Source organism: Caloenas nicobarica, unplaced genomic scaffold (genome assembly GCF_036013445.1).
Source record: "Caloenas nicobarica isolate bCalNic1 unplaced genomic scaffold, bCalNic1.hap1 Scaffold_1494, whole genome shotgun sequence".
In the NCBI taxonomy this organism is placed as follows: Eukaryota; Metazoa; Chordata; class Aves; order Columbiformes; family Columbidae; genus Caloenas; species Caloenas nicobarica.
Genome location: NW_027017036.1, coordinates 36,444 through 48,771, shown reverse-complemented (window position 1 = coordinate 48,771; position 12,328 = coordinate 36,444). Strand labels below are relative to the sequence as shown.

At 69.0% G+C, this 12,328-nt stretch overlaps 2 protein-coding genes across 3 annotated transcripts; both read right to left on the bottom strand.

Moving 5' to 3' along the window:
* Window positions 1–1,247: 1,247 nt before the first annotated feature.
* On the bottom strand, window positions 1,248–9,761 carry BCL3 (BCL3 transcription coactivator). 2 transcript variants are annotated; one of them, XM_065657947.1, is made up of 9 exons: window positions 9,243–9,761; window positions 8,507–8,666; window positions 7,533–7,641; window positions 5,572–5,779; window positions 3,959–4,047; window positions 3,799–3,876; window positions 2,725–2,892; window positions 2,047–2,119; window positions 1,248–1,816 (listed from the first exon to the last, which is right to left on the bottom strand). In XM_065657947.1, the coding sequence occupies exons 1-9, from the start codon at window positions 9,481–9,483 to the stop codon at window positions 1,545–1,547; spliced, it is 1,398 nt and encodes a 465-aa protein (XP_065514019.1). In that variant the 5' UTR covers window positions 9,484–9,761; the 3' UTR covers window positions 1,248–1,544. The 2 variants fall into 2 exon arrangements, with proteins under 2 accessions (XP_065514019.1, XP_065514020.1); XM_065657948.1 differs by having other exon boundaries at window positions 5,584–5,779.
* Window positions 9,754–12,222, bottom strand: LOC136002684 (basic proline-rich protein-like). Its single transcript, XM_065657945.1, has 3 exons — window positions 12,183–12,222; window positions 10,457–11,923; window positions 9,754–10,364 (listed from the first exon to the last, which is right to left on the bottom strand). The coding sequence occupies exons 1-3, from the start codon at window positions 12,220–12,222 to the stop codon at window positions 9,754–9,756; spliced, it is 2,118 nt and encodes a 705-aa protein (XP_065514017.1).
* Between the last annotated feature and the right edge of the window lie 106 nt (window positions 12,223–12,328).

The following is a 12,328-nucleotide window of genomic DNA, read 5'->3' as shown; positions in this document are numbered from 1 at the left end:
CCCAGGAGTTCGGGGGGACCCAGGCGTCCGGGAGGGGACCCAGGAGCTCGGGGGGGGACCCAGGCGTCCGGGGGGGGGACCCAGGAGTCCGGAGGGGGACCCAGGCGTCCGGGGGGGGACCCAGGAGTTCGGGGGGGGACCCAGGAGTTCGGGGGGGGACCCAGGCGTCCGGGGGGGACCCAGGAGCTCGGGGGGGGACCCAGGCGTCCGGGGGGGGACCCAGGAGTTTGGGAAGGGACCCAGGCGTCCGGGGGGGGACCCAGGCGTCCGGGGGGGGACCCAGGAGTTTGGGAAGGGACCCAGGAGTTCGGGGGGACCCAGGCGTCCGGGAGGGGACCCAGGCGTCCGGCCCCCCCGCACTCACCGCACGCGCCATTGGCCGATGCGCTGGGGGGGCGGGGGAGGGGCCGCAGGGTCCGCGCGTGGCGCTCGGCTGGGGGGGGAGGGGCGACGGTCACTGCGGCCCCGCCCCCCGCGAGTAATTAATCACCTAATGCCCCAAATCCCGCCCCGGGCCCCCTGGAAACCCCAAAATGCCCCGAAATCCCCCAAATCCCGCCCCGGGTCCCCTGGAAAACCCAAAATGCCCCGAAATCCCCCAAATCCCGCCCCGGGCCCCCTGGAAACCCCAAAATGCCCCGAAATGCCCCAAATCCCGCCCCGGGCCCCCTGGAAACCCCAAAATGCCCCAAAATCCCCCAAATCCCGCCCCGGGCCCCCTGGAAACCCCAAAATGCCCCGAAATCCCCCAAATCCCGCCCCGGGTCCCCTGGAAACCCCAAAATGCCCCGAAATCCCCCAAATCCCGCCCCGGGTCCCCTAAAAACCCCCAAATCCCGCACCGGGGTCCCCTAAAAACCCCAAAATCCCCCAAATCCCGCACCCGGGTCCCCTAAAAGCCCCAAAATGCCCCAAAATGCCCCAAATCCCGCACCGAGCCGCAGGACCCTGCGCGCCGCCATTGCCGCCGCCGCCGCCGGAAGTGACGCGAATCCTGGCGCCGCCAAGTTCCGTCGCTTACGCCGCCATTTTGTACGGCACAGAGGTTTCCTCTCCCCTCTCTCCCCTGGCGCCGCCATTTTGTACGGCACGGGCGCTTCCGCTTCCCGCCTCTGGCGCCGCCATTTTGTACGGCACGGACGTTTCCTCTCGCCCCCCCCCCCCCCGCCCCCGGCGCCGCCATTTTGTACGGAACAGCCGCCGCCATTCTGACGGCGGCCGCGCGGAGCCAAAAAGCATCGAAACGGGTGAAAATTGAGGGAGGAGAGTCTGTTGAAAGAAAGGGTGGGAAAAAAACCCCAAAACACAATAAAAATCAGCCCTACGTGCCTGTAGGACACAGGGCGGATGCCACAACGAGCCCGGGGCGGCTCCGGCTCCCTCCCCGCCCCGGGAAGGTTTTTTAGCCAAAATCACTTTAATTCGCCTCGTTACAGGACTTGTTAATGCTCGTGGATGGGAGGGGGGGGTCCCTCCCGGACGCCTGGGTCCCTTTAACGTGTGCGGTCACGTGTCCTCCCGGACGCCTGGGTCCGTGGGCGGGGTCACCTGCCCCGCCCCGCCTGGCCACGCCCCTCCCGGGGGCGGAGCCGAGGCGGCTCGGGAGGGGATTGGTCCATCTGTGCTGCCCGCGGCGGCCCCTGATTGGCCGGCGGCCCCAGCGAGACAATTGGCGGCGGCGCGGCGGAATCGGCCAATGGCGGGGCGAGGGCGGGGCCTTCGCGCTGCAGGCCTCGCGTCCCATTGGCCGGCTCGGCAGAGTCCGCGCTCTGATTGGCTGCCGGGGGGGTCCGGGCGGGGCTGGGGGAGGCGCGTCCTGGGGGGGGGGGACATTGGGGTTCAGGGGGGACCCCGAAACCCCCCCATCGGCTCCCACAGACACCCCCAGGACCCCCCCAGATCCCCCAGGACCCCCCAACCTTGGGACCCCCCCCAAATTATCAGCTCCCACAGACACCCCCAGGACCCCCCCGCAAAATCCCCCCCCCCCAACTTAAGACCCCCAGGGACCCCCCAATAGAGACCCCCCCCCCGCCCCCCCCTCACCGTTTTGGGGCCCCTGGGGGGGGCTGGGGGGGGCCGGGGGCCGCGACGCTTTTCCGCGCAGGATGTCGATGACCTGGGGGGGGGGGGGGGCACGGGGGGGTCAGCGCGGGTCCTTCCCCAAAACCCCGGACCCCAAAACCCCCCCACACCCCCCGAAACTTCCAGTGCACCCCAACCCCCCCAGGACCCCCCAGCCCCCGATACTGCCATTCCCGTGTCCACCCCATGCCCGTGTCCCCCCCATTTGCCCGGGTCCCCCCCATTCACATGTCCCCCCCCCGACCCCCCATTCCCCATTCCCATTTTCCCCCATTCCCGTGTCCCCCCCATGTCCCCCCATTCCCCATGTCCCCCCCCATTCCCATGTCCCCCCCATGTCCCCATGTCCCCCCCATTTCCCCGGGTCCCCCATCCCCATGTCCCTCTATTCCCCGGGTCCCCCCCCATTCCCATGTCCCCCCCCTTGTCCCTCCATTCCCCGGGTCCCCCCCTGTCCCCCCATTCCCCTGACCCCCCATGTCCCCTGTCCCCCCATTTTCCCTGTCCCCCCCTTCCCCATGTCCCCCCCATTCCCCGGGTCCCCCCTGTCCCCCTATTCCCCTGACCCCCCATGTCCCCCTGTCCCCCCATTTTCCCTGTCCCCCCCATTCCCCTGTCCCCCCCGCCGTGTCCCCCCACCTGTTTGCTCGCCGCCACGGCCAGCGCCGTCTCGTTGTGCAGGTTCCGGACGCCGCAATCGGCCCCGCTGCGCAGGAGCAACCGGAGCAGCCCCGGCAGCGCCCGTCCCGCGGCGGCGTGCAGAGCGGTGCAGCCGGCGTAGGACTGCGCGTTCACACGGGCTCCGCGCTGGGGGGACACCGCACTGAGCCCCATGGACCCCGCACCCCACACACCCCACGGAATGGACCCCCCAGACCCCCCATTAGCTGCCAAACTCCTAATGAGCCCCAGGGTCCTAGAACCCCCACAGTGACCCCCAGGGTCCTAGAGCCTCCCCAGTGACCCCAAGGGTCCTAGAACCCCCCCAGTGAGCCCCAGGGTCCTAGAACCCCCCCAGTGAGCCCCAGGGTCCTAGAGCCTCCCCAGTGACCCCCAGGGTCCTAGAACCCCCCCAGTGAGCCCCAGGGTCCTAGAACCTCCCCAGTGAGCCCCAGGGTCCTAGAACCCCCCCAGTGAGCCCCAGGGTCCTAGAACCCTCCCCAGTGAGCCCCAGGGTCCTAGAACCCCCCCCAGTGACCCCCAGGGTCCTAGAACCTCCCCAGTGACCCCCAGGGTCCTAGAATCCTCCCCAGTGAGCCCCAGGGTCCTAGAACCCTCCCCAGTGAGCCCCAGGGTCCTAGAGCCCTCCCCAGTGAGCCCCAGGGTCCTAGAACCCTACCCAGTGAGCCCCAGGGTTCTAGAGCCTCCCCAGGTGCCCCCAGGGTCCTAGAGCCTGCCCCAGGTGCCCCCAGGGTACAGACCCCCCATGACCCCACAGACCCCATGAAATGGACCCCATGGATCCCCCCATGGCACGGACACCCCGGCCGCGCCCCGTGGCATCAACCCCCCCCCAAGCATGGACCCCCCAATTGCCATGGACCCCCCCCCATGGCGTAGAACATGACCCTCAGCCCCCCAAAAAACTCCCACCCCTCAAAGCCCTCCCAAAAGCCCCCCCAGAGCCCCAAAGCTCCCAAAGCCCCCCCAAAACCCCCTCACCCCCCACACCCCCAAAGTCCCCAAAGACCCCCCAGACCCCCCCAAACCCACCTGTATGAGCAGCTCCGCCATCTCCAGGCTGTTCCTCTCCACCGCGTGCAGCAGCGGGGACCGACCGCTCTTAATGTCCTGGGGGGGTCCAGGGGGGGTGAGGGGACCCCAAAACCCCCCCCAGACACCTCATAACCCCCCCCGGCCCCCCAAAACCCACCACGGCGTCCACGTCGGCCCCGTGTTCCAGCAGCAACCGGACGCTCTCGGGGGCACCGGAGCCCACGGCCACGTGGAGGGGGGTGAGACCTGGGGGGCACGGGGGGGTCAGAGCCGGGGGGCATGGGGGCGTCAGGGGGTCAGACCTGGGGAGCCCCCCCACAGCCCCCCACCCCATTTGGGGGTGTCCCCCCATTATTTTGGGGTCTCACCCTCGTAGTTCCTGGCCTGCAGGTCCATCCGGGGTCCCCCCCACACCCCCCCAGGTTTTGGGGTGCCCCCCCCATTACTTCGGCGTCTCACCCTTGTAGTTCCACGCCTGCATGTCCATGCGCGCCCCCCGCAGCAGGACCCCATGGAATGGACCCCCCAGACCCCCCATAAGCAGCTGAACTCCTAATGAGCCCCAGGGTCCTAGAACCCCCCCACTGACCCCCAGGGTCCTAGAACCCTCCCCAGTGAGCCCCAGGGTCCTAGAACCCCCCACAGTGAGCCCCAGGGTCCTAGAGCCCTCCCCAGTGACCCCCAGGGTCCTAGAACCCTCCCCAGTGAGCCCCAGGGTCCTAGAACCCCCCACAGTGAGCCCCAGGGTCCTAGAGCCTCCCCAGTGACCCCCAGGGCCTAGAACCCCCCCCAGTGAGCCCCAGGGTCCTAGAACCCCCCACAGTGAGCCCCAGGGTCCTAGAGCCCTCCCCAGTGACCCCCAGGGTCCTACAACCTCCCCAGTGAGCCCCAGGGTCCTAGAACCCCCCCCAGTGAGCCCCAGGGTCCTAGAACCCCCCCCAGTGAGCCCCAGGGTCCTAGAACCTCCCCCCTGCCCCGGGTTTTGGAGTGTCCCCCATTATTTGGGGATCTCACCCTCGCAGCCCCCCCATTATTTCTGGGTGTCCCCCCATTATTTGGGGGTGTCCCCCCATTATTTGGGAGTCTCACCCTCGCAGCCCCCCTATTATTTCTGGGTGGCCCCCCGTTATTTGGGGCTGTCCCCCATTATTTGGGGGTCTCACCCTCGCAGCCCCCCATTATTTCTGGGTCTCCCCCTCATTATTTGGGGCTGTCCCCCCATTATTTGGGGGTGTCACCCTCCCAGCCCCCCATTATTTCTGGGTGTCCCCCCCATTATTTGGGGCTGTCCCCCATTATTTGGGGGTGTCACCCTCGCAGCCCCCTATTATTTCTGGGTGTCCCCCCATTATTTGGGGGTGTCACCCTCGCAGCCCCCCTATTATTTCTGGGTGTCCCCCCATTATTTGGGGGTGCCCCCCCATTATTTGGGGCTGCCCCCCATTCTTTGGGGGTCTCACCCTCGCAGCCCCCCCATTATTTGGGGGTGCCCCCCCGTTATTTGGGGGTCTCACCCTCGCAGCCCCCCCATTATTTGGGGGTGCCCCCCGTTATTTGGAGGTGCCCCCCATTCTTTGGGGTCTCACCCTCGCAGCCCCCCATTATTTGGGGGTGCCCCCCGTTATTTGGAGGTGCCCCCCATTCTTTGGGGGTCTCACCCTCGCAGCCCCCCATTATTTGGGGGTGCCCCCCGTTATTTGGAGGTGCCCCCCATTCTTTGGGGGTCTCACCCTCGCAGCCCCCCCATTATTTGGGGCTGCCCCCCATTACCGGAGGTCTCACCCTCGTAGTTCCTGGCCTGCAGGTCCATGCGCGCCCCCCGCAGCAGCTCCCGCAGGCAGCGCGGGTTGGGGGTCTCGCACGCCAGGTGGGCGGCGGAGCGGCCCAAACGGTCCGGGGCGGCGGGGGAGGCCCCGTGAGACACCAGCAGCCGAACCAGCGCCGGCTGCGCCGTGATCACCGCCAGGTGCAGCGGGGTCTGCGGGGCCGGACGGGGTGGGCGCGGGTGGGGCGGGGGCGCGCCAGACCCCGCTGTGTCCCCGCCGCATGTCCCCAAGCCCCCCAAGCCCCCCACCAGCAGCCGAAACTGCAGGCGACCCCAGGGTCCTAGAGCCCGCCCGGCGGTCCCCAGGGTCCTAGAGCCCCCCCACTGATCCCCAGGGTCCTAGAGCCCCCCCACTGATCCCCAGGGTCCTGTCCTCAAGCCCCCCAAGCCCCGCACCAGCAGCCGAAACTCCAGGCGACCCCAGGGTCCTAGAGCCCGCCCGGCGGTCCCCAGGGTCCTAGAGCCCCCCCCCAGTGATCCCCAGGGTCCTAGAGCCCCCCCAGTGACCCCGAGTCCTGTCCCCAAGCCCCCCAAGCCCCCCAAGCCCCCCACCAGCAGCCGAAACTGCAGGCGACCCCAGGGTCCTAGAGCCCGCCCGGCGGTCCCCAGGGTCCTAGAGCCCCCCCACTGATCCCCAGGGTCCTGTCCTCAAGCCCCCCAAGCCCCCCACCAGCAGCCGAAACTGCAGGCGACCCCAGGGTCCTAGAGCCCGCCCGGCGGTCCCCAGGGTCCTAGAGCCCCCCCACTGATCCCCAGGGTCCTGTCCTCAAGCCCCCCAAGCCCCCCAAGCCCCCCACCAGCAGCCGAAACTCCAGGTGACCCCAGGGTCCTAGAGCCCCCCGCAGTGATCCCCAGGGTCCTAGAGCCCCCCCGGTGGTCCCCAGGGTCCTAGAGCCCCCCCAGTGACCCCGAGTCCTGTCCCCAAGCCCCCCAAGCCCCCCAAGCCCCCCACCAGCAGCCGAAACTCCAGGCGACCCCAGGGTCCTAGAGCCCGCCCCAGTGATCCCCAGGGTCCTAGAGCCCCCCGCAGTGATCCCCAGGGTCCTAGAGCCCCCCCAGTGACCCCGAGTCCTGTCCCCAAGCCCCCCAAGCCCCCCAAGTCTCCCACCAGCAGCCGAAACTCCAGGCGACCCCAGGGTCCTAGAGCCCCCCGCAGTGATCCCCAGGGTCCTAGAGCCCCCCACCCGGTGGTCCCCAGGGTCCTAGAGCCCCCCCAGTGATCCCCAGGGTCCTAGAGCCCGCCCGGCGGTCCCCAGGGTCCTAGAGCCCGCCCAGTGATCCCCAGGGTCCTAGAGCCCCCCCAGTGACCCCGAGTCCTGTCCTCAAGCCCCCCAAGCCCCCCATGTCTCCCACCAGCAGCCGAAACTCCAGGCTACCCCAGGGTCCTAGAGCCCCCCGCAGTGATCCCCAGGGTCCTAGGGCCCCCCCAGTGATCCCCAGGGTCCTAGGGCCCCCCCCAGTGATCCCCAGGGTCCTAGAGCCCGCCCGGTGGTCCCCAGGGTCCTAGAACCACCCCAAGTGCCCCCAGGGTCCTAAAGCCCCCCCATTGACCCCGAGTCATGTCCCCAAGCCCCCCAAGCCCCCCAAGTCTCCCACCAGCAGCCGAAACTCCAGGTGACCCCAGGATCCTAGAGCCCCCCGCAGTGATCCCCAGGGTCCTAGAGCCCCCCACCCAGTGGTCCCCAGGGTCCTAGAACCGCCCCAAGTGCCCCCAGGGTCCTAAAGCCCCCCCATTGACCCCGAGTCATGTCCCCATGTCCCCCCCATGTCCCCCCATGTTCCCAAACCCCCCGTGTCCCCCCGTGTCCCCCCATGCCCCCCATGTTCCCAAACCCCCCGTGTCCCCCCGTGTCCCCCCATGTTCCCAAACCCCCCGTGTCCCCCCATGTCCCCCGTGTCCCCCCACCTGCCGCAGCCGGTTGTACACGTCCAGGTCGCGCCCCCCCTGCAGGAACAGCCCCACCAGCCGCCGGGCGACCCCCAGGGCCCCCTGGGCCACCGCGATGTGCAGCGCCCTGGGGGGGGCGGGGGGTCACGGGGGGTCACGGAACCGCCCCTCCCCCCAGCGCTTCCGGGAAAGGGGCGTGGCCGGGCCGGTGACGTCAAGGGAGGGGGCGGGGCCGGGGATTCCCCGCGGTTGGGGGGGGGAGGAAGTGGCGGGTCCCAAAAGGGGGGGTCCTGGGGGGGGTCCATTGGGGGGGGTCCATTGGGGGGGGTTCTGGGGAGGTCCATTGGGGGGGTTCTGGGGGTGCGGTCGCGGGCGGTGTCCATTGGGGGGTGTCCATTGGGGGGGTGTTCATCGGGGGGGTCCTGGGGGGGTCCATGGGGGGGGTTCTGGGGGTGGGGTCCTGGGGGGGGGGTCCATTGGGGAGTGCCCAGCGAGAGGTTCATTAAGGGCTCCCCATTGGGGGGGTCCCCATTGGCTGTGCCCCCCCGGGGGTCCCTTGGGGGGGTTCCCATGGGGGGCGTCCCATTTGGAGGGTCCCTGGGGGGGTCCCATTGGGGGGGGTCCCCTGGGGGTTCCCTGGGGGTTCCCTGGGGGGGTCCCTGGGGGGGTCCCATTGGGGGGGTCCCATTGGGGGGGTTCCCTTGGGGGGGTCCCATTGGGGGGGGTCCCATTGGGGGTTCCCTGGGGGGGTCCCTGGGGGGGTCCCTGGGAGGGTCCCATTGGGGGGGTTCCCTTGGGGGGGTTCCCTTGGGGGGGTCCCATTGGGGGGGGTCCCATTGGGGGTTCCCTGGGGGGGTCCCTGGGGGGGTCCCATTGGGGGGGGTCCCATTGGGGGGGTCCCCTTGGGGGTTCCCTGGGGGGGTCCCTGGGGGGGTCCCATTGGGGGTTCCCTGGGGGGGTCCCTGGGGGGGTCCCGGGGGGTCCCCACTCACGTGTCCCCGTCCTCGTCCTGCCGGGTGGCGGCCGCGATGTCAGCGGCCAATTGGGGGTCGGGGGGTCCCAGCAGGGGGGGGCAAGGGGGGGGGGGCAGCGCCAGGACCCCCGGGGGGGCCCCGACACCCCCGCCCAGCAGCGGCAGCGCCCCCTGCAGGGCTGGAGGGGGGGGGGGTCAGCGGGGGGGTGGGGACACCCACAATCCCATCCCCCCCCATTGCCCCCCATCCCCCCAGTGCGGGACCCGCGGGGGGGTCAGAGCCGGGGGGTCCCAGGTCTTGGGGGGGGTCGCAGATCCCGAGGTGGGGGTGGGTCAGACCCGGGGGGGGGGTCCCAGATCCGGGGGGGTCAGACCGGGGGGGTCCCAGATAATGGGGGGGTGGCCCAGACCCGGGGGGGGTCCCGGACCTTGGGGGGGGTCAGACCCGGGTGGGGGGTCCCACACCCGGGGGGGTCAGACCGGCGGGGTCCCAGGTCTTGGGGGGGGGTCGCAGATCCCAAGGTGGGGGGGGGTCAGACCGGGGGGGTCCCAGATAATGGGGGGGGTCCCAGACCCGGGGGGGGTCAGACCGGGGGGGTCAGACCGGGGGGGTCCCAGATAATGGGGGGGGTCCCAGACCCGGGGGGGTCAGACCGGGGGGGTCAGACCGGGGGGGTCCCAGATAATGGGGGGTGGCCCAGACCCGGGGGGGTCGGACCGGGGGGGTCAGACCGGGGGGGTCCCGGGGGTCTCACCTGAGAGGAAGGCGGCGGGGGGCGGGGGGGCGAAGCCGAGCCCCGGGGGGGCGGGGGGGGCGGCTCGCGGCGCTTTCCCCGGGGGGGGCGGGGGGGGCGGGGGGGGGCTCCCCAGCCCCCCCCGCGTCACCGAGCGCCGTTTCCGCAGCGGCAGCGACGCCTCGGGGGGGGGGCCCGGGGCCGGGGGGGGCGGGGGGGGCCCGCGCCGGGTCCGCAGGTCCACGGGCAGCTCCTCCGCCATGGGGGGTCCCCTCCCGGACTCCTGGGTCCCCCCCGGACGCCTGGGTCCCCCCCGGACGCCTGGGTCCCGCCGCGGAGCGGAAGCGACCCCGGGACTTCCCCGGCGGCGGCGGCGGCACCTTCGGGGCCGCCCCCCCCCGGGCCCCCCCCCCGCTTTGGCCACGCCCCGGGGACCCCGCGGAAAGGGGGGGGGGAGGGGGATTCCCCGCCAGCGGCCCCGCCCCCTGGGAGGGGACCCAGGCGTCCGGGAGGGGACCCAGGCGTCCGGGGGCTACAGCGCCCCCTGGTGGCTGGGCGGGGCCGGAGGGGCGGGACCCGGAGCTGCGGCCACGCCCCCCCCGGAATGGAGGGTTTGGGGTGCGGGGTCAGGCTGGTTTGGGTTGGTTAAGCCGGGTTTGGCAGGGTCAGGCTGGTCTGGGTTGGTTAAGCCGGGTTTGGCAGGGTCAGGCTGGTTTAGGTTGGTTAAGCCGGGTTTGGCAGGGTCAGGCTGCTCTGGGTTGGTTAAGCCGGGTTTGGCAGGGTCAGGCTGCTCTGGGTTGGTTAAGCCGGGTTTGGCAGGGTCAGGCTGGTTTAGGTTGGTTAAGCCGGGTTTAGCGGGGTCAGGCTGCTCTGGGTTGGTTAAGCCGGGTTTGGCAGGGTCAGGCTGGTTTAGGTTGGTTAAGCCGGGTTTGGCAGGGTCAGGCTGCTCTGGGTTGGTTAAGCCGGGTTTGGCAGGGTCAGGCTGGTCTAGGTTGGTTAAGCCGGGTTTAGCAGGGTCAGGCTGGTTTAGGTTGGTTAAGCCGGGTTTGGCAGGGTCAGGCTGCTCTGGGTTGGTTAAGCCGGGTTTGGCAGGGTCAGGCTGGTTTAGGTTGGTTAAGCCGGGTTTGGCAGGGTCAGGCTGGTCTAGGTGGGTTAAGCCGGGTTTAGCGGGGTCAGGCTGGTTTGGGTTGGTTAAGCCGGGTTTGGCAGGGTCAGGCTGGTTTAGGTTGTTAAGCCGGGTTTGGCAGGGTCAGGCTGGTCTGGGTTGGTTAAGCCGGGTTTGGCAGGGTCAGGCTGGTCTGGGTTGGTTAAGCCGGGTTTAGCAGGGTCAGGCTGGTTTAGGTTGGTTAAGCCGGGTTTGGCAGGGTCAGGCTGCTCTGGGTTGGTTAAGCCGGGTTTGGCAGGGTCAGGCTGGTTTAGGTTGGTTAAGCCGGGTTTGGCAGGGTCAGGCTGGTCTAGGTGGGTTAAGCCGGGTTTAGCGGGGTCAGGCTGGTTTGGGTTGGTTAAGCCGGGTTTGGCAGGGTCAGGCTGGTCTAGGTTGGTTAAGCCGGGTTTGGCAGGGTCAGGCTGGTCTGGGTTGGTTAAGCCGGGTTTGGCAGCGTCAGGCTGGTTTAGGTTGGTTAAGCCGGGTTTAGCGGGGTCAGGCTGGTCTGGGTTGGTTAAGCCGGGTTTAGCGGGGTCAGGCTGGTCTGGGTTGGTTAAGCCGGGTTTGGCAGGGTCAGGCTGGTCTAGGTGGGTTAAGCCGGGTTTAGCGGGGTCAGGCTGGTCTGGGTTGGTTAAGCCGGGTTTGGCAGGGTCAGGCTGGTCTGGGTTGGTTAAGCCGGGTTTAGCGGGGTCAGGCTGGTCTGGGTTGGTTAAGCCGGGTTTGGCAGGGTCAGGCTGCTCTGGGTTGGTTAAGCCGGGTTTGGCAGGGTCAGGCTGCTCTGGGTTGGTTAAGCCGGGTTTGGCAGGGTCAGGCTGCTCTGGGTTGGTTAAGCCGGGTTTAGCGGGGTCAGGCTGGTCTGGGTTGGTTAAGCCGGGTTTAGCGGGGTCAGGCTGCTCTGGGTTGGTTAAGCCAGGTTTAGCAGGGTCAGGCTGGTCTGGGTTGGTTAAGCCGGGTTTGGCAGGGTCAGGCTGGTTTAGGTTGGTTAAGCCGGGTTTGGCAGGGTCAGGCTGGTCTGGGTTGGTTAAGCCGGGTTTGGCAGGGTCAGGCTGGTCTGGGTTGGTTAAGCCGGGTTTAGCAGGGTCAGGCTGGTTTAGGTTGGTTAAGCTGGGTTTGGCAGGGTCAGGCTGGTCTGGGTTGGTTAAGCCGGGTTTGGCAGGGTCAGGCTGGTCTGGGTTGGTTAAGCCGGGTTTAGCAGGGTCAGGCTGGTCTGGGTTGGTTAAGCCGGGTTTAGTGGGGTCAGGCTGGTCTAGGTTGGTTAAGCCGGGTTTGGCAGAGTCAGGTTGGTTTAGGCTGGTTAAGCCGGGTTTGGCAGGGTCAGGCTGGTCTGGGTTGGTTAAGCCGGGTTTGGCAGGGTCAGGCTGGTCTGGGTTGGTTAAGCCGGGTTTGGCAGGGTCAGGCTGGTCTGGGTTGGTTAAGCCGGGTTTGGCAGGGTCAGGCTGGTCTGGGTTGGTTAAGCCGGGTTTAGCGGGGTCAGGCTGGTCTGGGTTGGTTAAGCCGGGTTTGGCAGGGTCAGGCTGGTTTAGGTTGGTTAAGCCGGGTTTGGCAGGGTCAGGCTGGTCTGGGTTGGTTAAGCCGGGTTTAGCGGGGTCAGGCTGGTCTGGGTTGGTTAAGCTGGGTTTGGCAGGGTCAGGCTGGTTTAGGTTGGTTAAGCCGGGTTTGGCAGGGTCAGGCTGCTCTGGGTTGGTTAAGCCGGGTTTAGCAGCGTTAGGCTGGACACAAGGACCAAATCTCTCCCGCAGGAACCGCTTCCTTCGTTTAGTGCCAAATCAACCCCTCCCAAGGCCCCCCAGCCGGGGACCCAGGCGTCCGGGCCCCACACCCCCCCAAGAAGGGGACCCAGGCGTCCGGGCCCCACATCCCCCCCGGCAGGGGACCCAGGCGTCCGGGCCCCACACCCCCCCAGCAGGGGACCCAGGCATCTGGGCCCCACAGCCCCCCCAGCAGGGGACCCAGGCGTCCGGGC

Coding starts and splice junctions, on each gene's coding strand:
- BCL3 (XM_065657947.1), bottom strand. CDS start 9,483: ATGGCGGAGGAGCTGCCCGTGGACCTGCGGACCCGGCGCGGGCCCCCC. Junction 4,048..5,571: donor CTACGAGGGTGAGACCTCCG/GTAATGGGGGGC, acceptor CGTGCCCCCCAG/GTCTCACCCCCCTCCACGTG. Junction 3,877..3,958: donor GGGCCGACGTGGACGCCGTG/GTGGGTTTTGGG, acceptor GGACCCCCCCAG/GACATTAAGAGCGGTCGGTC.
- LOC136002684 (XM_065657945.1), bottom strand. CDS start 12,222: ATGTGGGGCCCGGACGCCTGGGTCCCCTTCTTGGGGGGGT. Junction 11,924..12,182: donor GGTCCCCTTCTTGGGGGGGT/GTGGGGCCCGGA, acceptor TAACCAACCCAG/ACCAGCCTGACCCTGCCAAA. Junction 10,365..10,456: donor GCCTGACCCTGCCAAACCCG/GCTTAACAACCT, acceptor TAACCCACCTAG/ACCAGCCTGACCCTGCCAAA.